The sequence below is a fragment of the Lipophrys pholis genome (assembly GCF_963383615.2).
Source record: "Lipophrys pholis genome assembly, chromosome: 2".
Lineage (NCBI taxonomy): Eukaryota > Metazoa > Chordata > Actinopteri > Blenniiformes > Blenniidae > Lipophrys > Lipophrys pholis.
The window spans coordinates 8,800,991-8,818,021 of NC_137636.1; the positions used below are offsets into that span (position 1 = coordinate 8,800,991).

General features: G+C 39.1%; 1 protein-coding gene across 1 annotated transcript in view; it reads left to right on the top strand.

Annotated features, from left to right (window-relative positions):
* pcdh9 (protocadherin 9) overlaps positions 1-17,031 on the top strand; it is a 203,640-nt gene that overhangs the window by 129,940 nt on the left and 56,669 nt on the right. Inside the window, exon 4 of the mRNA XM_080491593.1 lies at positions 13,338-13,539. Within this exon, the coding sequence (XP_080347719.1) occupies positions 13,338-13,539 (202 nt within the window). The remainder of the gene's footprint in view (positions 1-13,337; positions 13,540-17,031) is intronic.

Consider the following 17,031-nt stretch of genomic DNA (forward strand, 5'->3'; position numbering starts at 1 on the left):
GGTTGTTGAGACACTCGAGTCGCAGGCCTGTCTTGTTAAAGCTTTGTTGTAAGAGCTGCCCATATTTTCCTGAAACAAATGAAGCCAACACCGCTCCAGCTGTACATTATTTAACGGGACCCTCCTGTGACGCTCGGTCAAATCTGGTGGTGCGACTCAGATGAACTGACAGTACAGACTGTGGTTCTCTACAGGAGATCTCGAGAAAACATTTCAGTTGTTCAGGCTATAAGCTAGCAGCATGGAAAGTGTTGTCTCCTAAAGCCAACTGTCAAACCAGGAGACAAGAACACACGGGGCCTCTAAAACGGCAAAGATAGCGTGTCGATGTTCAAAAAAACAATGTCGACGTCATATGAAATATTTTGCTGCTTTGGTACAATCAAAATATTGCAGTGAGTCATGTAACTGGAAAGGATGTTTCTCTGTTTGCGAGAGCATTCAGCAATAACCAGGTTGAGGTGACCGTAGCCTCTGACAAAGGTGCACAAATCAGGAAATTACACATCAGTGGCACATTTAACATTGTTTTCATTTACATATAGCTTTAAAGATGGAGAAGGCACAGAGACACACATGAGATAGAGATTGAAGTGCCTGCAAAGTGTTTAAGATGGCACAATCTTAGTGTTTGTAAGGCTATTGAATATAGCAAAGGTGCAATATTTTAGTATTGACGCTATGTTATTATTATTATCACTATCATTAGAGAGCAGTAGGGCGGCACATTAATTCCATGCATATGATTAACATAACAACAAAAAAAACACCTAAAATGCAATTGAATTAAAAATGAAAGTACAAAGACATTAACGTCATATACGTTAGGGTTTGTTTAATAATTATTTGCAATGCTTGATGAGATTATCATATATCACATATTTTACTGATATCGTGCAGTCGTATGCATTAAACAGTAGGCAGACACGCTGCTGCATTACTGGGTCTTTTCATTATAAATGATCATTACTTTTCTTATGGTCCTCTCTATCTTTTCTGCTATTTAGTGAGGACAAGCATTTTATGATTCATTTATGTATTTATCATGCTGAAGGCCAAACAGATGCTTTCACAGTATATTCCTATGAATTTAGTCTTCTTAGAAATAAGTCAGAGTTGTACCGAGGATGATGTCCTGCTGGTCGGCTAACCGAACTTCACTGAGCCGCAGCTGCATCCTGGGCTGAGCACAAGAGGTGCTTAACTCTTTTATGATGCAACCATAGATGTACAGAATGAAATACAGTCTTATCCTTTTACAAACTGAAGCTCAGTTTTCCGGCGCTATTTGAATATATCATAGGAAAAAAAGAAAAAAACGCTTAAGATATCCTGTTCAATTCATTTTTTAAAGGCAATTTAAAATGAAGGAATCACATAAAAGCGCCAAAAAAAGAGAGTCTCTTTTTATCTTATGATACATATAATGACTGAACTCCCACCTGAGAGTGAAAGGTCCTCTGGTCAATTAATATTCATTTCGTCCTAATTCCTTCTTAATAACTACATCACTTATGTTGTCTTGAGTCTAGTGATTCAGTCTCCAGCTGCACATTGGCAATGAAAATACAAATCACTACTGCAAGTTATTTTATTGTAGTCAAGGTTTGTGTGTTATGCAGGTCTACAGTGTGGATGGATTTTCTACTCTGGAAAAAAAAGGAATGAATGAAACAAAAAGCAATAGGAGTCAGAGGAGTCTCCCTTTTGTGTCGCAGTCTCCCAAAATGCAAACGGGCAGGCGATAACATGGAAAGAAAAACAAATTATACACCAAGACACACTATCCAGCACTATGCATTATGCTGGCACCTTGCTTTCACAAGGAACAGTTGGAGGGAGATTGCTGGCTGCTTGGCAACAAAACAAATGGAAAAACGTCCGGGTGATTCTTATTTTCCAGATGATTAGTTGCATCAGAATTATTGCTGGTAAGATCATTGACCATAAAATTAATTATTAAGGCTTGAGCTTAATTGTATTTCCCTTACTGTGACAGTCCTCTCAGGAGAAGTTAGTTCCAAATTTCCCGACAGGTGTGTCTACCTGATGCAACACAAGGCAGTATGCTTTAATGAAAGTGAGCACAAAGCCATGGTTTGTGTAAAATGAAAGAATGGAAGCTATAAGATGGCACATATACTTGGAAGAACACGTGTACACGGGCTGCTGTTTACTCCGTGTTTATTTTGGCCAATGTACATGTGTGCATGTTTTTTTTTTTTTTGCTGAAGGCCTTTGTCACTTCCATTCCGTGCACAGCATCTCACATTGTTTCTACCCATTCTTATAGTGCGATTATAGAGATGGAGTTCAGTAGTATACCCAGGCATGTACTATCTGTGGTTGTGTCTTCACATATTTTATCTCTCCTGCATTGTCTTGTTATAAGTGCGGTCCAAAATGTCTACCTCAAAAATTCACTTCGTTACACACTGAGACTACACATAAACAAATGCTATGGTACAGTCAGTAAACAGTACCTCTCACTATTATGAGACAAATACAAACATTCAATATGTTTTGTTATGATATTCACACACATTCTACACCCACAGTAATGCATAAACATGCTTTGCAAATATTGGCATGAATTTAAAACTGATCAGCTTCATGTAGAATTGAATATTTCACTCCTTGCATTTTTAGTGCGGATGCCTGCTTTGTCCATGTATATATTAAAGACAGTGAAGACGGATCACTAGTATTTGCATGGTTAGCTGGTTCGTTGAAAGCAAAACCTGCATGATAATAGTTAACGGGCTACACCTTAAAATGCTTTACACAATATAGCATTTCAATTAATCTTTCCGTCATGTTACGGTGCTGGTCTTTTTAACACCACAATGACTGGTTTGTACATGTGCAGGGTGTTAATAGTGAACATTGCTAACATTGTCCAGATGGTGCCCCAGCAACATTTCCCTTTTCACATTCTTTCCATTATCAGGTTGCATGAACATGTGCCTCTTTTGAGTACAGTTACCAGTTACCTTGCAGAGTAATTGAATTGAACAGATATGGTTTGTTGCTTTGTTTCTATGCTCTTATCAGTTCAGTATAAAATTCTACAAATGCAATCTGATATCCAGCCATAATGCAAACACAACCATTAGAACAGAGACAGACTTTTATTGGCTCGTCCTCTTTAAATATACATAACTATGCACACATATTCTACTCAAACTGATGTATCATCCACATCAATTGTTGCCCATGGTATTGGGTTTTAGCACTTTATAGCACTTCAGTCATTTTCCAGTGAGTTGGATTCAGCTTTTAAATCAGAGATTGGATTATTTTAGTGGCTTGTTGATTTAATGTGTGAAACAGCTTCATTTTTTTTCTTAAAGTTTATGCATTAGCCATCTTACAGTGTCCCAATTTCCAGAAACCAACACACATATTGAAAGCAAAAATATCAAAGAGAATAAAAATTGTATCAAAGCAATACACTCATAGTCTACATATTAGAAAGTAGGGTTATTTTCACATAGCTGAAAATGATGTGCCTGCATGGCTTTGTGTTTCTATATGACAGTATAATCCTTCAAAAAAAGTATGCATTTTGAGTTTTGTAGTTATTTGTAAGGGACAGGGAATAGGCACTTAGTATTCAGATCATTGTTACCTCAGGCCCTCAATTTAGGTGAGGATTCAGCAAGTAAAAAACACGGGAGAATTACACTTGACATTGTTTGGATTTATGGACGTTATCTCAAGTCCAGAGATTTACATGTTGGGATGAGTCTGCGCAAAGGTTAAATATATAACTACACATCAGCTTTTCATCATCTCAATAAGGACAAAGTGTTTAAGTGCACACAATAACAATGCTTGTTGAGGTGATACAGCAATGATGTATATTTCATTTTTTGACTTTTTTAAATACAGACTTCAGCAACAATATGCAACATATTAGAGCGATGGTACAGATAAAGGCAGGAGAAGTTAAGAGGAGAGCAGTGTGGTGGATGCCTGATGGGAACATTGGGGAGTCCCTGACCAGGTTGAAGGATGTTGAATTGATGGAGGTGATGAAGAGGATAAGAGCTGCATTCTTCAGACTCTGAAAAGAGAATTAGATGGAAGAGACTGATTGGCACTGTGAAAGCAGGTGGGGGAAAAAGCTTTGATATTACAGAAGAATATGAGCTGCTTTTGTAATTGTGGGAATTTGTAAGTGATGAAGCGAATCCATCATCAGAAAAAGTCACAGATGAATACAGACTGGACTGGAGTGGACAGATCCCTTCTATTGAACTCACACACAAGAGTCAGTAATTCTATGAACAACAAAAATAGAAAAAAATTTAAAAAAAGAAACTGTTGGATTATCTGGATATATTTGTTTGTATTTCATTCCCGATACTAACACAAGCAATTTGCCTCTCTTTTACATTTGTGTCAATGCCAAAAAAAGTGAAAAAAACCACACAAAAAAAAGAGGAATTCAGATCGCCAGTTGCCAAAGTCAACCAGACCTCCCTGCTGCATCGATTTACATTTGATCTCTCAAAGCTGGATAATCATGGCTGTGTAAATAGCCATTATTTTCCCAGGATAAACAGAGATCCAACTAAACAAATGTGAGCTTCTGTACCTATTTGATGTAATGGAATCGCAAATAGGATTTTATGACAGCTAATAGGGTTGTAGGTTATTATGAATCATAGAGTGCACTGTGATTAGGTTCTGGTTTGCGTGCATCGTATTTAATTGTGCATTTTGCAACGTGATTTTTTAATTTTTTTTTTCTGTAATAAAATAAAATTTGGATTAGCTTTTATTATGTATAATTCATTTTATTAGCTCAGTGACACAAAAGCATGTCTCTGAAGTGAGCAAATAAATGCGAACACCCTTGATAATGCCACAGAACGGTGACTTCAGTGTAGTCTGTCTGCAGCCGAGTGCAGCACCGAGATCACATGGACTGTAACTCATAAACACATCAAGCTTCCCCATTCAGTGCTCAGGGCCTAGCCCGCTCTGCTCTGTAGTTAACTGTCTCTGAGTGTCAAATCCTTCATCCTGATGCAGGAGACACACATAGAGAAGAATTGCTGTGTCTCTCATTTTATGGCTGTGGATGTCGGTGGAGGCTGGAACCGATGAGTGAGTCAGTAGTGGTTAACTTTGGAGCTAATGCTCTGTGGCAGTTGCACAGGTTTCTTCAGCTCTGCTTAAGGCGCATAGGGAGGCTGGTTGAACTGCAACCGTCTCGCACTCCTCACTCAGCCAGGTCAGGTTATTTAACGGCACACCAACATTGGGATTAAAAAGGAGTCGAAAATGTCGAGGCAAAGGTTGGTGAAGCCCACGTCAGAAAAGGTAAAAGGTCACTGCAGGGTGGAGAGGAGGAAAAAAAAAACGGGGCAGATGAGTCCAAGATGTCTTTGTCCAGGCCCAGGTGGTGTTTGGTGACATTAATTATAAATGAAATATCACCCTTTTGCAGAAGTCTGTTCAGGTAAACTCTGTTTAGTTTGGAGATTTTCTGTTTTCACGGAATGAAAAGTAAAATGTAAAACCCCATATGCCACCACTGATGCAGAGCAAACCGACTGTTGAGAGCCGGTGAGATTTGCCCATCTGTAGGCAGACTTGATGGAACCACTGTATGTAAGTTAGACATGCATGCTTAGGCAGTGTATTCATTTCATGTTTTCAGCTCTAGGCAGCTTGTAGTGTCAGAGTTGGTTAGCTCAACCACTTCCGTGCTTGTTAACTGCAGTTTAAGCCAAATGTCACATACTTACAGAACTATTCGGAAGAACCGCTAATATTCCAAGGCCTCTTTTGCTGTGTTGCCTGAAAAGTAAAACTTTTTTTTTTTTGCAATTCTTTTTCTATAACGGTTTGAAACAACTGGGTACAGTGTCCTTGTTCATAGCATTTCATTTCATGTGTTTCTATTCAGTTTTTGTTTAGTGTGAACCTTTTTAGAGCACTTATGTCCTAATGTCAATGTTTGAATGACTCCTATGTATTTCACTCAGTCTCCATAAGCTCTCTATATGCCAGAAGGATATTACTTGGTCCAAGGTTTCATGACGTTTATCTTTATTAAATTAAAATGTATGCTATAATGTATTATTTAACAGGAAGTGCCACAAATACCAAAGTTAGTTATGGTTTTAAATATCCCTTAAAGGAGACATATCATGCTTTTAAATCCTTCCTTTTTACATATAAATCATACAGTTGTGGTCTATATAAAGCGGAACTGCAATGCTTGGGTCTGAATTCCTCATTATTAGAGCTCCACAGGCCCCTTTTCTACCCCTTTTCTGATGTGCTTCTGAGAGCAACTCGTTTTGGGGCGGTCTCTTCATACCCCGCCTCCTCTCCTGGTTGCAGAGGTGACACTCGGTTCAACGCCACCCTGTTCGGCCATCTTTGTAGTTTGATAGAACAGATACAATTATCTAGCGGCGCAGAAACTTTATATTCACACATTATTTACAAAATGTCAACAACGGAAGATTTGTCCATCCAGCCATACATGTTCGAGCCAGAGTCGGACCCGGCGGAGCGAGATGAAAATGACGATGATGCACCTGCAGAACAACGTCTTCATATGGATGTAACGCAATGGTGTGTTACTATATTTACACTAACTTCTCCATCCATGCCCACTACTACAATACTGCCTGTATTACAACGACTATTTAACACAGAAGTTACATTATAATCTAAAACGAGCACACAGCGCTAACATATGAAGACGGTGCAACTGCTAATGCTAACAAAACAATGACAGGGACGTCTTATCATCACACTTTTTAGCGTTATATACAGCTTACCGAAGTGGTCTGTTAGTCGTCTCCATAGATAGAAGGAACTGACCGCTCAATCAGACGAAGTCTTTCGGCAAATCCTTCTTTATACTGGCGGAGGTTGTTGAAGCAGTCATCCTTAAAGTGATTCGCGCACACAAAAATGACCTTACCCACAGATGTGGGTACATTTCTGTGAAAAATAAAACTCAACCAGGCACTTCGAAAAGGTTCTGATGCTGGGAGACGGTGTAACGAAGCTTGTGGGTTACTACATCCAACAACCGAACATTTCGACTTATCCTCTCGTAACTTCGGCACCCTTAGGTTGGACTACAAAATCGCAGCGAGAAACAAAAATGGCAGATTGCTCGAAGTGTCGATGTCCTAATTTGGCAGTTCCGCCGGGAATACTGTGACGTAATAGTTCAAAAAACGTAATAGAGAATAGAAAAATCGAAACGGATCGCAAAATATGACCAAAACAGAATATAAAGATATCAACGGAGCACCTGAAGAGACTACTTTGAACTTTTCTGTACTTCTAAACACTCTAAATATACAACAACATGCATTTAAGGGCTAAAAAAGTGGATTTAGCATGATATGTCCCCTTTAATTAAGTTAGTTATGAGTTCAGTTGCAGACAGTATCTCTTCTATTCCTCTATTCTTCAAATTAAAAAAAAAGAAAAAGCATTATGAGCCAAATAATTAGTATGATTAACAATCCCATGCCTTTTTTCATCCTCACTTCTTATTCAACCTCGTAGAAGGGGCATGAGGTCAATTCCACCAGAGTACACCCTGCACACGTCCATCACAGGGCAAATACAGGGAAAAACTCACACACTCACATTCACACCCATGGTTAAATTGGAGCCAGAAAAGAACATGCAAATTCCACACTGAAATATTCCAAGCCAAATGCAGTCTCAAACTGGACGAGAATGCTAACCACCACTCCACCGTGCAGCATCCTCTGTTGTCTTAATTGATTTTTCTCAAGTACTTACAGTGGTACTAAAGAAGTACCACTATAAGTAGCTAAATACAATAATCATTGTTGATGCTTCTCTTCCATCTGTGCAGAAAAAAAAACATACTGTCACCACAACTGAAGAGAACTTTTGATATATTCACCATGACTTGTCAATATTTTATAGAAAGGATTGAAAAATGCACCAGTGAATTGGGTGTGCGGCAGCTGTAAATAAACAAATGAACTAATAAAAGAGCTGGTAGGCATGGTGGAGCATTTATCAGCAAAGCGGCCACATATTTCACCAAGCTCGCTAAAAGGAGTGTGAACATTGAACTTGATTTGGCCAGTTAATCAGAAACCTGACGGAAGTAATAATTCTCATTGACAAATCTGATACTGTGAATCTGTTCATTTCTATGAGGCAAAAAAAAAAAAAACTTTATATTTGGGAATCTTCACCCCCTTTGTGATAACCCCCCCCCAACATAGATTAACCACAATGCACATTGAATAAGATATGTTTTTGTGTTTTTTTCATTTTTGTTTGTGTTGTTTTTTTTTTTTTTGTTAATGTGTAGCTTTTACAAGGTGCGGGATTTCATCGTTAGTCTGTATGGTGGCAATAATGTTGGCTTTTCAATTGGTGTTGAAAGTCTATCTTTGTTTTACTTAAGCAGTTGGATGTGTCAGGTTTTTCCTTGTTCATAGTTGAAGATGCATCCCATCACGTGATGTAGTTCTAACAGGTGCTAAAAATCAGGGACCCTCATGTTAATGTGGGGAAGCGGGATGAGTTGTAGTTCATTAGGAGGTGTGGACAGATTATAACACAACAAATTGGACTCTGAGGGCTCCAGCAAGACAGATCTTGTCACCACACCTGTCATCTGTGAAAGATGACAGGTGAGAGTCTTGGTGACAAGCATACGGTATGACGACTGATGGATTTATGTTTTTTTGTGTGTGGAAAAAAAAGGCACATCTCCAAAGGGGGTAAGATAGAAAAAAAACAAAAACAGAAAAACAAACTAGCAAGCATACAATCTGTATACAGTGTCTATAAATCTGCAGAAGATCATTTTGTCTTGAAATGATGAACCGTACTAATATTTGAATGCTAAGCCAATGTTGTGTAAATGGATAACACAGAGCGCACACACACACGTACACATAGGCACGACATGACCACTCTCCCGAGCTTGCAATTTGGGTCAGACTTGGCTCCGATTTTTGGGATCTTTGTGTTTGCCTTTGTGCACTTGTGTGCATGCGTGTCTTGTATTTGCGGTGAGCCAAAGAGCGAAGGACTGACTGATCAGGCTTCGTTGTTGACGTGGCAGAATGCAGATGTTTCTCAGAACTGCTTTGCTATGATTTAATGATGAAAAGCAGAAGGCAGCAGACTTAGACTCTGGAGAGGCAGCAGGAACAGACTGCGTCAATATTAGAGTCAGAATCAAAGACCGAGGAGATTGTGATTTATTTGTCACTTTTTATTTGAGTGTTACTTACCGAAACATGTTTGGGAGCTCTTTTTATCTTCATGTCTTTCATCTTTTTTAAGCAGTTTGAAGAGCTTGTTTTTGACGGTGTTTATGTCATCAAAATAGAGCCTTGCCTGACTGGGAGTGTGATGCATTTTATGGATGAGCCCAAAGGAAATCCAAACGTTACGTTGACAGGAGACAATGTCTATCAGCTGCTAATGTGTCACTTGATTTGATGTTTTATGGAGTCTTACAGCGTGTCAGGGGTGAAGATGAAAAGTCTGAGGGAACCGAGGGTGACACTGAAATATAACTTCAATAAAATATATATAAAAATTCCAACAGGGCATACATTATTCTATTTAAGGATGAATAGGGCCAATAAAAGTCTGTCGTTTTGTTGTTTCAGAAAGTGTTGAAGTCAGCTGTAGCGGCAGTGTGAACGAAGGCACAGAGGGGGGAAAGAAAAAAAGAAGAAATCAATCAGCACTGCCAGTAGAACAAAGCGAGAACTCGTGTCTGTGGCAGTTTATTGGTTAAAAAGAAAATGTATTTTTCAAAGGTGACCAGCAGATGGCAGAGCACCTTTGGTCTCTCAGGCGGGAGCAGGAGTTAAGAGTGCAGTGCAGGGGGGAGAAAGAGATCTTTTTGTGAGTTTTGTTTTCCTGGTTGACTGATCTCCCTCAGTGGTCGGATTGTGAAAACGGACTCGTGGGAAGTGTTCTCTCACCGCAGGTGTCAGACTGCTGTTAGATAAGATTATTTGTGGTGGTGAGGAGGTCGCATTATTTTGTGAGTGCATGGGTGTGTGTGTGTGTGTGTGTGTGTGTGTCTGTGAGCGCACACATGCTTTCTCTCATTAAATGTCCGCCTGATAGAAACCTAGTGCTATACCGTGTTCATTTGGAACCCAGTGCAACACAGAAGTTGTTTTTGACTTGCATACTGTGCTCCATATGGTCACACTCAGGAGGAGAAAGACAGGCAAGCAGCGAGAAAGCTCGTGCTCCGAGTTCTTATCACTGTTTTGCTGTTTGCCACATAAAACCAAAGGTGTGTCCGTTCTGTCGGATTCAGTTTGTGCTCTGCGGCAATTTAGATTGTGATTTTAACACAAAGGGCGACGGATGCCAAACAAGTTACACCAGACGGTATATCATTCTGCAGGTTACAGAATACTTCATCTCTGACTTTCCCTTTGGATAAATACCTACTTTTAAGACTGACATTGCCTAAAAAGACGCAATACTCTTTATACATTTTTTTGATTTTAAATCAATGTAACTGATGAACATAGTTTATTTACAATACCGCTACAGCTTATTGTCCAAAAATGCATTTTTACTGGACAGCTGACCCATTTCAATCCTCCTAAAAATACATAGCAGATAGAGTAATAATTTGAAAAGCAGATGTGTGCACTTTTTTGAAACATGTACAAACTTGCAACTGATTTCCGTCGTTGACCTCCACCCGCTCCTGTCAGATTATATTTTCAGTCCATCTGATGTTGTACATTCTGTGAAGGCCCAAGGGCGAGCGCTATTTACAATACTTCGCAGGCTTGCAAGAATTTAAACCTTCCAGCTGCAAAGTGCTGCTATTTGCTTTGTGTTTGTTAAAGTGAGTGTGTTTGGTCAGGCAAATTATAAAAACAAGCGGATAATAAGGGTTAGCAGGCGTGATAAGCCATAATATCTTGTAAACTGGCAGCAGGGATAGTTTAAGCCGGTCTTATGCTAATATTACTACAAGTGACTGTCAGCTACAGAGAAATACAAATATCCTCAAACATGCCTAAACCCACTAATAAACACATACACAAACATAAACTGGCAGGATCCTTGGGCACAGGCAGTGCATGTCGTTTAAAAGAGGAACTTGATGGCGAGTAATCTGGTGAAATTCTAAATTATTAGATGAAGTGTTTGTGTGGTTTTCAATCTATCACTTCTTTTTGATGGTCCTGCCAGCTCAGCAGCTTTTAAGAGCACACACTAAACTCATTAACCCAATCAATAAGAAGCCGTCTCCTCTTTGTGAAAGTCAAAATCAAAGAGAATTGCGTGTAAAATTCCAATGCAATATTTATTTTCTTTATTGCACATGTCAAATACATGTAAGAAGATGTGATTTTGTAATATGTAATTTGTCAAGTACAGTCCAGTATTTGAGAATGTGTGATTGCTCTTTATGTCTCCGGGCTTTAAGCAGCAGCAGTTCCATTGGTACACTATGTATACATTTGCTTTTCTATTAACTTGTCTTGGCACATGTATTCAGATGCAGATATGAGGCATAACCCTGCAAAATAAATTATAAATCAGTGTAAAAATTAAAAAATAAAAAAAATTGACTTTGCAATGTATTCCTCACTCGATCAGAATGAGAAAATCTAGCCAGTATCAAAATACTTAGTTGGGCACTTTTAGTGCTACCTTACCCTCGGCCAGGTTCTTTGGCATCAGCAGGAAGCAAAAAAAAAAAAACAAACATTAATTAAATGGGCATATACGTTAAATGTGGCATCTTTAAGGCTCCTCTTCACCTCATTGTTTCCCTGAGTTCATTTCCACTACAAAGTGTTTTAAACTGTGCACATACGACAAGATTCGCTTTACATGAAGCCAGCACTAATGCAATTTTTAATGTACCAAAGAAGAGAAACACTTACATATAATACACTTATATATATATATATATATATATATATATATATATATATATATATATATATATATATTTGGTTCCCTGTTTTGTCATTTCCATTCAAAATACCAGATCTGATCATCTGCCTATTCATAATTGCCAACAGTGGCATTTATTCAGATACCCACTGTTTTACAAGACCTTTATATTTAATTGTACTTGATTCTGTCGGTCTATTTGTCTGTCCATACATTTATCCATCATGAGTGTGAGAACGCTCATGTAGATGATTCTGAAGGTAGCATCTGTGTGCACGCAGGCATTTTTTTTGTTTTGTCTTTCTGTTCTTTCTTTCTTTCTTTCTGTCTTTCTTTCTTTCTGTCTTTCTTTCCTTCATCTCCTTTTTTTGTTTAATTGAATGCTGCATGCTTTTCGAGCAGTTCTAAAATATATAATGAGGTCATTTGCATTAGACTGCAGATTGGGTGACCTTTGCTTTTGCCAATAATTACTGTAAAACCCGTCTCTGTCTGTCATCACCAAGGATGTGGTGGGGACCTCTCTGTGCTCACGAAAGGTTAGCTGGAGGCTTGTGTCTGGACTTATGAAAAAGCCTGAGGAAAATGTCATTAGAGCAAGGGGAAAAGACACTTGGAATTAACAATTGGAAATTCAATCAGGATGGCTTTGGGGAAGGTGTGTGCGCGCGTGCATGCGTGCTCGTATGCACGTTTCCAACAAAAAATAGGGGCTCTAACACGTATCCCGGAACCACTTGTGCAGTGAATAATTCCTCCACTCAGTGACGATACACAATGTGGGGAGAAGGACGTCCCCGGGGTGACTTCTCCTGACTCTGCAGGCCACTTTGACTTTGCCAGCTACCCAAACAAATTGACAACACAAAGTAAACAATCAGGCTGCAAATGTCCCTGCAGCAACCGTGACAAACGTGATAATATCCTGCCACACATATTTAGATATTTTATGGCTGTCATCAATTATGTCATGCATTAATCACACTATGCACTTACGGAAGAGACAGAACTTTTACACTTTTCACCTTGGTAGATTTTTTTTTTTGTTACAGTGCATGATGCTTATTTGCATGCTGTTATTGGTTGTCATTGTGCAGTGAAACGTGACTGTATTGACAATGTGTAAACTCCCATCAATATCCCAGCTCTAGTCAAAATAGATACTTTTTTTAAATTCAGTAATCATTCTTAGTCTGCAGCGATGATGTATATTACATTTTACATCATTCAGACAGAAATTAATCCACACTGCAGTCCCGACCAGTGCTCAGTGTGTTAAAAGCAACAAGCATGAGCGTGTTCAGCTTGGTGTAGAATAACACGGTGAAAAGAAACGTTTTGAGGGGGCAGAGCAGAGCACTAACATCAGAGGCTCTGTTTTGTGCTCTTGGTTCTAGTCACAGCGGCGCGTCACGTTTCACCTGCCGGATGGCTCCCAGGAGAGCTGCAGTGACAGCGGTCTGGGGGACCACGAGCCTGTAGGCAGTGGCTCCCTCCTCACACAACCTCTCCCTCTGGTTCAGGCGCAGGATGACTTCTACGAGCAGGCCTCCCCCGATAAGAGGACTGAAGCTGACGGCAACTCCGATCCCAACTCTGGTGAGTTGTGATATATCCTGGGACTACCATTTCTCTTTAATACACGTGAATGGCTGCTTTCTCTGGATTTCTGTCTTTATCTCTTCCTCTCGCCTCATTCTCTCCTTTTGCCAACTGCATGAGTTTAAACAGTCATTGTGGACAATTTCTGAACAGCTGCAAAATGTTCAGTTTGATTTAATTCAAAGGTATTGTCTGCATCATAATGGCATCCCTTCATTCAAATACAATGTGATCCCCCCCCCCCCAAAAAAAAAAAAAGAATCCACTGATTGTATGCAAAATGGCAACGTCTAAAATCCTTTGTCTCAATGAACAGGTTGAGTAAAATCAAGACGTTTTCCTTTTTTACATCAGGGAATTGATACCACTCTTGAAAAGAGATAATGAATCATCATGAAAAACAACATCTGTCTAAAGGACTCAACATATCAAATACCATTTAATTTAGAGTCATTTCATTGCTCAAGTAGGTTTCTAGTGGATACACGAGCAGGTCATTCATTTCTCAGTTAATCATCCAGACTTGTTCATTCCTCCCAGGAGCAAACCTGGGCCTCCCATAGGCTCCTCACCTATTTGTGAAAGTCATTTGATTTATTTAGAGATGATTTCCCAGTTGGTGCTCAGCTGAAGATGTTAACTTCCCACTATTTCTGTTGGGAATGTACATCTCCGACCCAGTTTTCTCATTTTATCATTAAGAGGTGAGGCGTGCGCAAAGATCAAGCGCATCACCCCAAGGTTGATGCCAGCTTGCCTGCTGAGGGTGGAGCAGCAAGCAACACACCAATACAAGAGCTGTGAGTAAACTGTGCGCGTGTAGGATTTCAGACAGGCTCTAAGTTAGCAGATGTACTCACAGTTGGCAGACGCATTCAGTGAGTGCTGTGTAGGCCCACTGACTCATTGTCTTCACAGATAAATAGAGCTGCACGTGGCCTGGCCATGTGCGGTTGTAGTACATCTAGTTAGCTTGAACATTTAGCAGAGACAATAATTTTAAATGTGATTCACAAGAGGCTTGTAAGCGTCTCCTCAGCCACCTCACAAGTGTGATGGATTGAATTTGTTCTTGACAATGTGTCATCCAATGTCTCTCACAGTGCAGTAGTGCAAAAGGAAATAATACCAAAAAAAAAACAAAAAACACAAACACAAAAAAACTGTTGTAGCTCAATAAAATACCAGGAGTTTGTGGCGGCATATTTGTGTTAGACACTTGAGATTGAGTTTTGTATTACTCTTCATAACAGTGGAAAATAGACCAAACCAGACCATGATCTTTCACTAACCTTAACCATGTGTTGCCTGATCTTAAAAGACCGTATTTTTCAACTTGAATCCACAACTTTGAATTAATGATGTTTTTTTTTTCCAAATTTATATTTAAACTAAAACACATAACTTGTAAAGGACGGAGCTTGTTTGGTCGTTACATAATCCCTCAGACATATACCAGGACTTGTTACCTTGACCAGCTTGTGTCCCACTTTAAGACGTTGTTTTCCCTTCTTACTCAATGGCATCCCGTTTTGTTAGTGTTGTTCACCTGTCAGGAAACTATTATCCGTGACAAGAGTGGTCTTTGAACATTGACCCACTGCTTGGCAGGATAATGATTTTATGTCTTGTCTATGAGCGATGTGTTACCTGCTGTGGTATAAACTATGTGAACTCCATGGTCCCGGGTTAACTAGTTTTGAGTAAGTCTTTGTCAGACTTAAAAAGCCCCACACTGTTTTCCCACTAGGAGTATGAAATGAGGCAGAATGTTGACAAAGGCAAACAGAACGATATTTGACACTTTTATGCTCCAAGTTGAGGTGTAAAGTATCTTCCATCACTATTGAAAATAACCCTATTCAGTGCAACATTTTAAAAAGAACCTTGACAGTGGGTGGTCTTTCTTGATGCTTTGTTCGAGGTTTGACAATTGTATTACTCATGCCTTTTTTCCTGAAATATTAGCTCTGTTCAAAAGACCTTAAAGAATTAAAATGACAACATGACATGAATTATTAAATTATTACATGTCTGCAGTCCTCAGTTTTGTGCAGAATGTTTACTTTTGGCACGTTCATTTATTTCTCCTGCAGTGGGATTCACATTGGTGATAGATTAAAGTTCCCTTCAGATGAGAGTAATCAGCATGGGGTAACAGAGTTATTGAAGTTTAGAATAGAATAGAATAGAATAGAATAGAAATACTTTGTTACTTCCAAAGGGGAAATTTTAAGAATTTCCCTGTGAGATTAATATAAGTTTAAGCTGAAATACCTTCGTAGTGCGGGTATTTTGAAACACCTAAACAGAAACCAGCAGTCCATGATAAATACAAGACCCACATTAGGCTTTAAACGGTGCGAAGATGGCATACACCAGGGATTTCCTCCTCTGATGATCAAACTGATATGAGGATCTGAAGGAAAACTGACCGCGTAACCTTCATGGCCTAGCCCTGTTGTTTGTTCAGAAAAGTGAACTTAGTAATTATGCTTATGTAATATGGGAAAGCGGTGAGACGTATGCGTAGGTGGGGGCTTTCATCTGAATTAAGAAAACATACACAGTGTGGGAGCTGTGAAAGTCTGATGTCTAACTGTCTTTTTTTTTTTTTTTTTATAATAGAAAAGAGTATAAAGCGATGTTTTATATTTCTTTGTGACTTGGAAGATATCCCTAAAGGTTCAACGCAGTAGAAAAAGAAAAAAAAAACCTGTGAATACTCAAGCAGATAGAAAAAACAAACAAAATGTTGAACATGATAGCGAGACGTTAACATTAACAGATGGATAATAATCAGGGACACAGCGGTTCCAGTCGGCATTGTGATATTCTTGGAAAGGAAAAAGAAAATTGTGACAATACTGTGACCATGTAGTTTGTGAGCAAATGTTGTTACTGAGAATCAACTGACCTTACAATGCCTTGTTTTCCAATGACGATTGATTCTAAAGGTAGAGAGTGTTAAAAAAAACCACCAAAAAACAGCAACCTTGGTTTCTGACAACAATGCCGACAATTTCTGAGCAGCATTTGTAACCGAGCGCTTGCTCAGCTCTGTTAAGAGCACTAAAGAGAAAAACAAAATGTTTCCAAGATACTTGTTGTCTTAGCTTCTCCATAAACCATCTTGCTATTTAAAAGTACATAAAATCCGAAGCAGAAATGATGCACATGGCAAAGTACATAGAATTATTGTACTTGGACTCATCAGAGAGATTACATAATGAAAAAGCTACTTCACAGTCAACAGCGACAGCCTTCAGCCTTTGGCATTTCGTATGATAGTGGGTGGAAGTAAGATTCAGAGTAAACTTTGTGCAGTGTACTTTGGTGGATTTAGCTTCTGCTCAACATGGCCCCTGAGCACACAGTGAGCCATTCTGTCATCAAATCAACTCTCGTGCATTGGAGTTCAATCTGTGTGATAGAAATGTTCTGATAATGAGGAAAAAGCGAGCAAGACATAAATTAACTAGGGAAAAG